The sequence below is a fragment of the Mobula birostris genome, chromosome 16, assembly GCF_030028105.1.
Source record: "Mobula birostris isolate sMobBir1 chromosome 16, sMobBir1.hap1, whole genome shotgun sequence".
NCBI classification, from domain to species: Eukaryota; Metazoa; Chordata; class Chondrichthyes; order Myliobatiformes; family Myliobatidae; genus Mobula; species Mobula birostris.
In genome coordinates this window covers 24,768,583-24,781,750 of record NC_092385.1, presented here as the reverse complement: position 1 = coordinate 24,781,750, position 13,168 = coordinate 24,768,583, and the positions used below count along the sequence as shown (strand labels likewise).

Below are 13,168 nucleotides of genomic sequence, written 5' to 3'. Positions count from 1 at the left end.
AATTTTGTATACCTCTATCAAATCCCCCTTCATTCTCCTGCACTCTGGAGAATAAAGTCCTATCTTTATTCAACTTTTCCTATAACTCAGATCCTCATGTCTGTGTCTAGAAAAATAACAAATGTTGGTTCATGTGTATTTGTTGTTTGAAATTTGCAAAGATGGAAAAAATCACTCCATTTGTATACCTTGAAATAAAAACAATCTCATTCCAATTCCCACTTATTTTAGTCAGAAATATTGAGTCAACAGCAGTAAAGTGGAGTTTTGCTTCTTTCACAAACGTCTTCCACTTCAAGTATTTTGCTTTGATTCTAGTACTTAGAGCTCACCTTGATAGAAATTACAATTTTCATGAACCGTTTCTGAAATGCTACCATATTGGTCTGTAGGTGGTCAAAGGCTGCAGATGATTTACAGCTTATCTACGATAACTTGACTGGAGATGTACTAGTTTCAGCAGGAGTCATTGCTTATCTTGGAGCTTTCACTGCCGCTTTCCGTCATGAATGCATTGTCGACTGGACAAATATTTGCAAGGTATTCAGACCTCCAGCTTTTCTCAGACCGTATGCTGCAATATGCACGTTGTCTATAGAGTTTGCCAACAATAAATGGAAATGGCATTGTGCCACAGCAGACGTATGTTTATAAATTGACAGATGTATTGTTGTCCATAATAAAGGGAGTTTAACCAACGTTCATCTGAAAGTACTGATTCTGGGAGGGATTTCACCCTTAACTGAGGCGGAAAAGAATTAAAATCTCCTTTTAAATCTCCTCTCTACCCTAGCCTTGATAAATGAAAAAGGAAAGATACTCAAACAATTAATGCTGCCTATTCTTCCGGATTGAAAAAAATGATAGCTACAGAGGTGATTCATGCATTGCTTTTGAAATTCCATTCATTCTGATAATTTCCCTGTGGATTGGAGAGTAGGCAATGCTACTATAAAGGGAAGATGTGTATAATGGACTATTGCAAAGATTAATGCTTAAACATCAGCTGTTTACAATGCATATCAAAGGCTTGGATGAGGGGGCTATGTGTAATATTTGTTAGTTATTCAAAGCTAAGGGAAAATAAATATACAAAGGAAATATGAGCATAAAATGTGCCCATTGGTGGAATAACAGTGACAGGTATAGTATAAACCAGGAAAATATGTAATTACTTCTTTTGGTTATAATATGCTGGGATACCAATTAGTGTAGTAAATGTGGCCACTGTTTCATGAGGATTGAAAATGGACGTTAACCTGCAATTAAGTTTACTTTTGGCAAGATCATGTTTGGAATATAGTGTACAATTTTGAAGTCAGTACTTGAAGATGAATGGTCTTGCCCTAGTGGGGGAGCAGTGAAAATTTTCTGCACTCATTTGTAAATGAGAAAGCTGTCTGGTCATACAAGATTGAATAGAACAGGCCATGTTGTATGATATTTGGGGAAAATAGAGATGATGTCATTTTCATTTATAAAATGTTTGCGAGGGGATGAATAGGTTGGACAGTGATACATGTTCCCCCAGGCTGCAAGGTCTATGAATTATAGATTCAGGAGAAGGAAACAATTTAGGACTGCGATCAAGAGGAATTTCCTCCCCCAGAGGTTCTCAAGTCTTTGGAATTTCCTACTGTGGAGATTTTAAGTTTTAAGTGGAACAAGGAAGTAAGTGGTTAAGAGAATTTTGCAGGATATTTCAGGCATATTTCAGGGGTCAGCATGATCTTGGTAAAAAATAGTGTCACAATTTCAGGCTTCTTTCTCAAAGTTCAAAGCAAATTTATTATCAAAGTGCATATATGTCACCATATACTACCCTGAGATTCATTTTCTTGTGGGCATTCACAGTAGAACAAAGAAACACAATAGAATCAATGAAGAACAACGTACAAACGAAGACAGACAAATAACCAAAGTGTAAATGACAACAAATTGTGCAAATACAAAAGAAAACAAAGTAATAGTATAAATAAATTAGTAATAGATAATATTGAGAATGCGAGTTGAAAGTGAGTCCAGCAGTTGTGGAAACAGTTCAATGTTTGGATGAGCGAAGTTAGCCCCTCTAGTTCGGGAGCCTGATGATTGAGTGGTAATAACTGTTGCTGAACTTGGTGGGTGTGGGACCACCTCCTTCCTGACAGCAGCCGTGAGAAGAGAGCATGGCCTGGATGGTGGGAGCCCGAGGTGATGGATGCAGCTTTCCTGCAAGAGCACTCCTTGTAGATGTATTCAGTGGTGGGGAGGGCTTTAGCTGTGGTGGAATGGGCTGTATCCACAATTTCTTGTGGCATTTTCCATTCAAGGGCATTGGTGTTTCCATAACAGGCCATGATGCAACTAGTTAGGATACACTTTGCATCCACAGAAGGTTGTTAAAGTTTTAGATGACATGCCAAACCCTTTATGAAAGTGAAGGCTCTGCCATGCCTTCTTTGTAATGACACTTGTGTGCTAGACCCAGAACAGATCCTCTGGAATGATGATGCTGAGGAATTTAAAGTCACTGACATTCTCCACTGATGTGGACTGGCTCATGGAACTCCTCCTTCTGTAGTCAGTAATCAGCTTTTAGGTTTCGCTGCCATTGAGTGAGATGTTGTTTTGGCACCATTGAGCTAGATTATCAATCTCCTTCCTATCTGCTAATTCATCACTATTTTAATTCCACCAACAACAGTGGTGTCATCAGCCACTTAAATAATGGATTGGAGCTGTGCTTTTTATGTTCTTAGGTGGGTTGTAAATTTTATACTGTACTCTTTTATTTGTTTCTTTAATCTACTTAGGTTTTTCTTCAAATAAACATCAATAACAAATTCTGTCTTTCCTGTCTTCACAGTCTAAGAATATCCCATCTTCAGGTGACTTTTCCCTTAGTAAAACATTAGGAGATCCTATTACAATAAGAGCGTGGAATATCGCTGGATTGCCAACAGACAGCTTCTCAATTGATAACGGAGTGATTGTCAGTAATTCCAGGCGGTGGTGAGTATGAAACACATCACAGAATAAAGGATACCACATTGTCAAACTGTTCGATGGCTTGCTGAAACCAGGCTACTTTCACTTTTCTGACATAGGTTTTAATCAAGAACAAGGTGTAGAGGATATGTGATGTTAATTTTTTCCCTCTGTTGCAGTTAAAAGCGGCAGTTGGGAAGTCACTAAGCAGATTAGTTAATCACACTGCAGCATGACACAGCCAAAAAGTCTAGACATAAATAGTACAAATTTGATTTCTCATTTTACAGGCACCAAAATAAAGATTGTGACACACTGATGGTTTTTATTACTTTGAAATGGAATGAATTTTCAAAGCCATAAATTTAAGGCTAAGCAAAGTGATTCTGCAGTGATTATCATTTAATTCACAGCTAAATGTCTACAGTTAATTGAAGAAGATTTTTATATTGTCAATGTTTTTTACAGGGATCAGAAAATACAAAAATTATCTGCTTAGGTCAAATCATTGACTCTGCCCTGACCCAACATGTTGCGAATACAGGAATTGCCCAGCTTATGGTGAAGTGATTTCTGGGTTTATCTGCATATGTCGAAAATTTGAAAATAATGATAATTTCACTGTCATTTCAACCCCAAATTCTGGGCCTTCATATGTAAACTGTAGTAATGCAGATTAGACCATTGAAAATGCGTCCTTTCCTGTTGTAAAGGATTAAATGTTTCTATATTTTGATTTTTTTCTGATTTTAGGCCATTGATGATTGACCCGCAAGGACAAGCCAATAAATGGGTGAGAAACTCAGAGCGTGAAAATAAGATGAGTATTATTAAACTGACTGACATGGATTATATGCGCACAATGGAAAATTGCATGCAATTTGGAACACCTCTTCTACTGGAAAACGTTGCTGAGGAACTGGATCCTTCACTTGAGCCTCTTTTGCTCAAACAGACTTTTAAACAAGGTATCTCTGTGTTTCTGATTAGTGTCCGGAATCAGCATAAAAACTAGCCAGATGGCCTAACCAGTTATGACAACATTTATGGTTCTGTCTTTCTTCATCTGAATTTATAAGTATAAACTGCTTACTCCATTCGCTCTCATAATCTCTAAAGTCTAAACATGTAAAGTCTAAATAAACTCATCAAAAAGGCTGGATCTGTCCTTGGCTACAACCCAGACTCTTTTGAATTAGTGGTGGAATGGAGGTCACTAAACAAACAGTTATCCATCACGGACCATCAGGCACATCCTCTGTGACCTACTGAATAAGCAGCAGAACCCCCTTTCGAACAGGCTCATTCAGCTCTACTGTCACAAGGATCGTTACAGAAAATCTTTCCTACCAAATGCAATAAGCACATACAGCAGTTCATCTCTGTGTGACAGGAGAACACACTTTATAGCACAATAGTCTCTGTTTTATTATTTCATACATTATGATTGCACATTACTGCAAATTATTGTACATTGATAAATTATTATTGTGTATATTATTAGTTAATTCTGCACATTGCTAAGTGTGTTTCTAAATGTTGCTGCTGTAACGAAAGAATTTCCCACTTGGGATCAATAAGGCATTTATTATTATTATTATTATTATTTTATCCATTTAAATGCTAGACAATATGTGACAGGGAATATGTTTCAACCATTCTCTTCAGGTAAAGAATTTTCTTAATTCCCAGTTACGCTTCTTATTAACACCATAATATGAAGGTTTCCAAGTATGCTCTCATACACAAACAGAAATATTTTCTATGTTACCTCTCCATCAAAACCTTTCATCATTACTAAAAATCCTCTATTATGTCATCCCTCACCCTTCCTTTCTTGGGGTGGGGGCAAAGTGACCAAGGTAATCTTTTCCTAGGAGGCATGCCCACACATATTTTCAATACATTCCTGGCAAATCTTCGCTGAAGCCACTTCGGCAACTGTGAACACTGTAGACCCATGACATCCTCTGTAACTACTCAAGCAAGTCAATAAGTAAACTTCTCTCCTTATGAAGACCATGTTGATCATTCATTACCATACAGATATGTTGGTAAGGCCCGAGGGCTTCTCGATACACTGGGTGGACTAGACTGCTGATTCGGAGTAGGGAAAAGGTGGGGAGGGTCTGTGTTTCATGATAAACTCTTTGTGGTGCTCAGATGCAGTGGTCTTGTCCTCTTGCTTCCCTTGACCAGGAACATTTGATGATTAAGTACCAACCGTTCTACATATCTTGAGAATTCCCCTCTGTGATCCTGACCACGGTTTACATACTGCCAAAGGCCAATGTTAAGCAGGCACTCGAAATATTGAGTGCTGCAATTAGCAAACAAGAAACAGCCTTTTCTTGATCTTTCAGATCATTGTGGAGAACTTCAATCAGGCTTGCTTGAAGAAATCTCTGCCCATTTATCATCAATATATCACCAGCAACACCAGGGGTCCCAATACATTCAACCACTATTATATTACAATTAGAAGTGCCTATTTCGGGAAATCTGATCTGGTCCTCTTCCTGCCTGCCTACAGCTAGAGGCTAAAGAGCAAGGCTCCAGAGATAAGGACAACAAAGAGGTGGCTGCAGGAGGCAGAGGAGAGGCTGCAGTATTGCTTTGAGTCAGTGGACTAGGATCAGAAGATATACACCACAGTTGTCATGGACTTTAATAAAGCAGTCTTCCTAACCAGAACCATGAGATCTGCTGAGGACAGGATCAGTAACATTCAGGCTTTGCGACCAAGTTAAATACAAGAGGTGCAGGTACAATTTCCAGAAAGCCATCCCATGTCTGAAGTGGGAATTCCAGACCTAACTTGAATCACTGAAGAATTCTCGACACCTGTGGCAGGGCTTGAATGCTACCTTCTCCTACAAAGTGAAACCAAGTGACAGTGGTAATAACAAGACTTTGCTCTCAGATGAAATTAGTGTCTTTAATGCTCACTTTGACCATTAAAACATAGAGGCACCTTCATGAACTCATCCAACGTTTGATGACCCTGTGACTTCAGTCTCAAGGCTGATGTGAGATCATCTTTCAGGAGTGTGAACCCACAAAGCATCTGGGCCCAGATATGGTACCTGGCCAAATACTAAAGGCTTGTGCTAATCAGTTATTTGGAGTGTTCACTGATATCTTTAACCTCTCACTTCAGCAGTCTGAAACACCCCCCAGCTTAAAGCAGGCTTCAATTATGTAGGTGCCGAAGAGGGACATGGTAACCTGGCTCAGTGACTATCGTCCAGTAGTACTTACATCCACTGATGAAATGCTTTGAGGGATTGGTGATGAAACACTTCAACTCCTGCCTGGGAAGCGACTTGGATCCACTCCAGTTTGCCTACCGTCACAACAGGTCAACTGCAGATGCCATTTAACTGGCTCTTCACTCAATCTTGGAACATCCCATCTTGAATACATCAAGATACTCTTCATTGGCTACTACTGGCATTCAATACTATCATCCCCTCAAAACAAATCAATAATCTCCAGGACCTAGGGCTCAATACCACCTTGTGCAACTGGATCGTCTGTTTCCTCACTTGAGGACAAATTGGCAACAACATCTCCTCCACAATTTCCGTCAACGCAAGTGCACCTTAAGGCCGTGTGCTTAGCTCCATGCTCTATTGGCTTTGTATTTATGAATGTGAGGCTAAGCACAGCTCCAATGCCATATTCAAGTTTTCTCATGACACTACTTTTGTGGGCCAAGTCAAAGGTGCCACAACAACAACCTCTTAATGTAACAAGACAAAGGAGAAGATTATTGACTTCAAGAGGAGGAAAATGGAGGTCTATCAACCAGTCCTTATCAGGGGATCAGAGGTGGAAAGGGACAGTAACTTTAAATTCCTTGGTGTTGGCATTTCAAAGGATCTGTCCTGGGTCCAGCATGTAAGAAATCATGGCAGCATCTTTACATTTTTGGAAGTTTGCAAAGATTCGGCATGTTATCTAAAACTTCGACAAACTTCTACAGATGTGTGGTGGAGATTATACAGACTGGTTACGTTATGGCCTGTTATGGAAACACCAATGCCCTTGAATAGAAGAACCTACAAAAAGTAGTGGATACAGCCTAGTCGATCACAGGTAACGATCTCTTCACCACTGAGCACATCTACTCAGAGCGCTGTTGCAGGAAACCAGCATACATCATCAAGGACCCACACCACCCAGGCCGTGCACTCTTCTCACGGCTGCCATCAGGAGGAAGGGACAAGAGTCTCAGGAGTCACATCAACAGGTTCAGGAACAGCTATTACTCCTCAGCCGCCAGGCTCTTGAACCAGAGGAAATAACATCACTCAACTTCACTCACTCCATCACTGGACTGTTCCCACAACCTATCGACTCACTTTCAAGGACTCTTCTTCTCATGCCCTCAATATTTATTCCTCATTTATTTATTATTAACATTACTTCTTTATTTTTCTTTCATTTTGTATTTGCGCAGTTTGTTTTTTTAATCTGCATAGTGGATGTTTATCCATCCTGGTGGATGTGGTCTTTCACTGATTCTGTTGTGATTCTTGTATTTACTGAAATTGCCCACAAGAAATTGAATCTCAGGGTTGTATATGGTGACATGTAGACTACAGCACATAAACAGGCCCTTCAGCCCATCTAGTTAGTGTTGAACCATTAATCTACCTTGTCTCATCAACCTGCACCCAGATCATAACTCTCCATACTCCAACCATCCATGTACCTATCCAACTTTCTTTTCAACATTGACATCAACTCTGCATCCAGTACTTGAACTGGCAGCTCGTTCCACTCTCTAACCACCTTCTGAGTGAAGGAGTTCCCCCTCATGTTCCCCCTTATCCATTTCACCTTTCACCCTTAACCCATGACCTCTAGTTGTAGTCTCACCCAACCTCAGTGGAAAAGCCTGCTTGCATTTACCTTATCTATACCCCTCAGAATTCTATAAACCTTTATCAAATCTTCCCTCAATCTTCTACGCTCCAGGGAATAAATTCCTAACCTATTCAACCTCTCCCTATAACTCAGGTCCTCAAGTCCTGGCAACAATCTTGTCAATTTTCTCTGGACTATTTCAATCTTATTGACATCTTTTCTAACAGCCCAACTCCTATACTCTGTAATTTGATTTACGAAGGCCAATGTGCTATAAGCTTTCTTTATGGTAATATCTACCTGTGAGACCACTTTTACGGAGTTGTGGATCAGTATCCCCGGTCCCTCGGTCAGTGCCCTACCACTTACCATGTAAGTCCTACCCTGGTTGGTCCTCCCAAAGTGCAGCACCTCACATTTGTCTGCATCATATTCCATCTACCACTTTTCAGCCCATTTTTTTCTAGCTGGTCCAGATCCCACTGCATGCTTTGGTAGTCTTCCTCACTATCCACTACACCCCCAGTCTTGGTGTCATCCACAAATTTGCTGATCCAGTTTACCACATTACCATCCAGATTGTTGATATAGATGACAAACAACAACGATCCTTGTGGCACACCACAGCCCTACAGACAGAGAGGCAGCCATCTACAACCATTATCGGGCTTTTTCTGCTGAGTCAACGTTTAATCCAATTTACTACCTCATCTTGAATATATGCACTTTGATAATAAATTTGCTTTAAATTTTGAACATTACCTTGCAGTTGTAGATTTTCTCCCCATGTAGAAGTCAAGTTGATGTGTCTCTAATTCCCTCAGCATGATCTATTCCTTCTTCCTAAATATAGGTATTGTGTCAGCCATCTGCCAGACATTTGGCACTGCACTTTCTTAAAATTAAAAACTAAGTATGTGTTGTTATGTAACTGCCTCTATTGTCCCTAAATTCATACAAAGTATATTGAAGCAATCAAACCTGACTTTGTTCCCTTTGGCTCTGCTTAGTATATTTAATATATCACCCTTTTAATATGAAATGCCATTATCCCACTATCCAATATCATGGACATGTGTTGTAACTCTCTGGCAAATAATAATGTAATATTTCTACCATCTCTGTATTGTTGGTTATGCTACGTCCTATTTGTCCTTTAATTGCCTATTCTTGTCCCAGCTTCACTTTGTTTTTTTACAGATTTGTCTGTAATGTACCATTTTACTTCCTATTCCTTGATAATTTAACTTACTTTTTCCTTTTTTCCTCTTCGCATATGCTATTAAATCCAAGTTTTTAAAAAATAATGTTAGTCCTGAAGATTGATTTGACCAGCAATACAATTACTCTTAAAACAAAGTACTTGACTGTGTGCCATTAATATGAAAAGGAACGACAGGAATTTATTTTCCATTTTTTTCAGGTGGTATGGATTGTATCAAACTTGGTGATACAGTTATGGAGTATTCAATGGATTTCCGACTCTATATAACAACAAAGCTGAGAAATCCACATTATTTGCCAGAACTGGCAACAAAGGTTTCTCTGCTCAACTTTATGATCACTCCTGAGGGGCTTGAGGACCAGCTGCTGGGGATTGTTGTTGCTAAGGAAAGGTAAAATAAACCATGTAGTGTGTACTCTTTCCAAATTCTTGATGTTTTTTTCCTTAGAGTGGTCATATTTATTATTGTGCATTCAGATGTCGTTACATTGGCAAGTCCAGTAGAAGTGATTATATTAGGCAGTTAATGTTGTCAATGAACTCATCAATGCTAATTTGATGCTGAGCACAGCCACTTGGAGATCAGAATTTCAGCTTTTGCCCACTTTCAATGTACATGATCATACATACCTACAGCTGTGTAGAATCCCCATCCAAGGAATGAAGGAGAGCAGTTTATAAAAGCTTGTTGCTGAATGATTACCATTTGGTGCTTTTGTGAATTCTTTAAAGTTGTTAAAGATTTACAGGAGTTAATGTGGAAGAAGCTGAAGGACATTATGACAAAAATTTCAACTGAGGCTTTAACTACCCTTTCACAACACATACAAAATGCTGGAGGAACTGAGGAGGTCAGGCAGCATCTATGGAAATGGACTCAGCCTGAATTGTTGATTGTTTATTCATTTCCATAGATGCTGCCTGGCCTGCTGAGTTCCTCTAGTATTTTGTTTGTGTTGCTTAGGATTTCCAGCATCTGCAGACTTCCATGTGTTTCTAACTACTCTTTGTTGCCTTTGATTTCTAAGTAAAGTTCTTGCCTCTCCATTCAATTACAACATGCATTAGACAATCAGTTGGATCCCTTGCCATTAATAACAAAGTGCAATCTTGTGGTACACGTCAAGCCCAACACACAAGTTGGTGGAATAGAAACAGTTCAATGCTGACTTACCCACTTCGCCCATGTGGTTGGAACTTCCAAAGCACTGAAATCACACAATCTGTTTAAGATCTGCTGGAGTGACCGAGATCTGCACCATGCACAGACCTCATTTTTGCCTCTGCCTAATGTTTTTTCATTAGTGAGGTTACTATAAACATTCTATTTAATGTTGCTGTGAGTGCCAGTGATGTCTATACTATGTTACTCAGTATATTCAGTTACTGTAGTATGTTACTCAGAAGAGTGAATCCAATTTGCTGAAGTGGACAATTTGTATACTAGTTATCTAATTGTATTTAGTGATTTGGCTTTTAAGTAAGTGGTGTCATATGTAGAGTCACAGATGTACTGCACAGAAATGAACCCTTTCGCTCCATTATGGCCATGCTGAACTATTTGCTCATATTAAACCCTCATTCTTCCATGCCTTGCCTATTCAAGCACCAATCTAAATGAACGTGGTTATGTCTGACATCACATTCCAGAACAGCCACTCTCTGTGTAAAATAACGTTCTCCCTGGACTCCCTCTAAAACTCACTTCTCTCACTTTTAGCTTATGTCCTCTTGCATTTTGACTTGTAGTTAAAAATATGCAGTGCAGGAGAATTTCCAGGTCTTTGATTTGAGATTAATATGTTAAACCAAGGTCTCAGCTGCTTGCACAGTTTCAAGAAAAACAAAAATAGACCTGCCAACACTTATTCTCAGAACAAAATTAGAAGTTAGTTATTTGTTTATTGATCTAATGTCTGTATCGTGGACTTTACTGTTCGCATTGGCTTTTGTCTTGCCCCATATTCCAATATTCAAAAGTGCTTTATTGGCTTTTGTCTGTGCGGGAGAGGTGCACACTGAAAACTTGATCCCACATTTTTTTTCACTTACACTCTGAGGTTTGAGATGAATAATATTAAGTGTTTCATTTGTCTGACCAGGCCAGAACTGGAGCATGAGAGGAATGCACTGATTGTCCAGTCGGCATCCAATAAGAAACAGCTGAAGGAAATTGAAGACAAAATCCTTGAGACCCTTGAGGGCTCTGAAGGCAACATTCTAGAGGATGAGAGTGCCATTAAAATCCTGGACTCAGCAAAAATTATGTCTAATGAGATTACTAAGAAACAACAAGTAAGAAACTGACAGGGAAACTTATTTAAGAATTTGTAAGAACTACATTCAATACTATTTTCTCTATGATCACTGATTTAGAATTTTTTTTACAGGAATCTGCTTCGTGAACTTTGCATTATGCTCTGCTAGAAGTTTTCTTTATTTTGGTGAACTCTTTCATAAATATTTCAAAATGGGGTGAAATCAGAAGAAAATATAACATATTACTTTATAAAATATAGTGTCCTACTTTACTATATTATAAATTGCATTAGCTGATAACTGAGTATACCTGGCTCCCTTAATTAGAAAATGACACTAGGCAAGAGGCAAGAAAATAAGGGGAGAATAAAATTAATGGAAATATTCAATACAGAGAAGTCAAATTCCTCCTCAGCAAATAATTTTCAAGACAAACAATAAAATTAAATTAAGGCACAGACCGCATGATTTAATGCCATGTACTCAGTTCATATTAAATCTATGCTTACATTTGATCCATTATATGCAGTAAAAACTTAACCGAGTTTAATATTGTTCAATCTCATCCTTTCAAATGTGACCTTATAGTTTGTGTATCTTGTTTCTTCTTCTGAAACTTAATATCAAACCCAATCAAATTACTGCTACCATTCGGGAAACGGTACCGCAGCATAAAAACCAGGGCTAACAGGCTCTGAGACAGCTTCTTCCACCAGACCATCAGACTGATTAACTCACACTGATTTGAGTGTACTCTCTGTTACAATGACTGTTCTATTTATTATAAATTACTATGATTGCACATTTAGATGGAAATGTAAAGATTTTTACTCATGTATGTGAAGGATGTAAGAAATAAAGTCAATTCAATTCAATAAATTTTAACATATTCCTTAGAATTGATTAAGGTTTGTTACATATCATTAAGAATTTATTTCTCAGTACTTGTAAAAAGGATTCATTTAAATCCACTGTAGATTCAAGACTCTCAACAGTGACTTGAACCCAATAATCTAGACTGATACTTAAGTGTAGTGCTTTCTGGAATAATTGAACTGAATTGACTTTATTTCTTAAATCCTCCACATACATGAGTAAAAATCTTTACGTTACGTTTCCGTCTAAATGTGCAATGTGCAATCATAGTAATTTATAGTAATTTATAATAAATAGAACAGTCAGTGTAACATAGAATACACTCAAATCAGCGTGAGTTAATCAGTCTGATGGCCTGGTGGAAGAAGCTGTCCCGGAGCCTGCTGGTCCTGATACATTCTGGGTGACTGCTCTTTCGGTGCATTACAAGGAAATTAATCCTATTATCCTGAACAATATTTAACCCTTATTAGCACTACTGATAACAGATTATTTGACCGTTTTTATTTTGTGTGCACAAATTGGTGCTCTGGATCCTGTCTTTACAAAAGGTTGTGAAAGATGCTACTAAATGTTTTAGTTGTTGATAAAATTGTCAGACTTGTATCCTTTGTCAGCTTTGTACTACTTATTAACTCTCTCAGGTTGCTGAGAAGACTGAACTGAAGATTGCAGAGTCCCGAGAGGGATACAGACCAATCGCTAAGCATTCTGCTATCCTTTTCTTTAGCATTGCAGATCTGGCCAACATTGACCCTATGTACCAGTACTCCCTCAGCTGGTTTGTCAACCTCTTTATCAATTCTATCCATGACAGGTATGGTTACCAAAGTTACGGAAAATTCCTATTGCTTTAACTCTTTTGTGTTGATTTTCTGTCTGTATTGCATTTTGTGTTGCATGTTTTATTATGGGTCATGGTAATTAGTCACGCAGGTTTGAGCATGGTAGAGTAAATGACTA

The 13,168-nt window shown here is 38.5% G+C and overlaps 1 protein-coding gene across 5 annotated transcripts in view; it reads left to right on the top strand.

Moving 5' to 3' along the window:
• The window catches only part of dnah12 (dynein, axonemal, heavy chain 12), a 176,619-nt gene that overhangs the window by 139,416 nt on the left and 24,035 nt on the right, over positions 1–13,168 (top strand). For all 5 annotated transcript variants that reach the window (XM_072280429.1, XM_072280430.1, XM_072280427.1 and 2 more), the window contains 6 exons: positions 393–540; positions 2,849–2,994; positions 3,724–3,938; positions 9,269–9,461; positions 11,173–11,365; positions 12,850–13,022. In XM_072280429.1, coding sequence (XP_072136530.1) covers positions 393–540; positions 2,849–2,994; positions 3,724–3,938; positions 9,269–9,461; positions 11,173–11,365; positions 12,850–13,022 — 1,068 coding nt within the window. The remainder of the gene's footprint in view (positions 1–392; positions 541–2,848; positions 2,995–3,723; positions 3,939–9,268; positions 9,462–11,172; positions 11,366–12,849; positions 13,023–13,168) is intronic.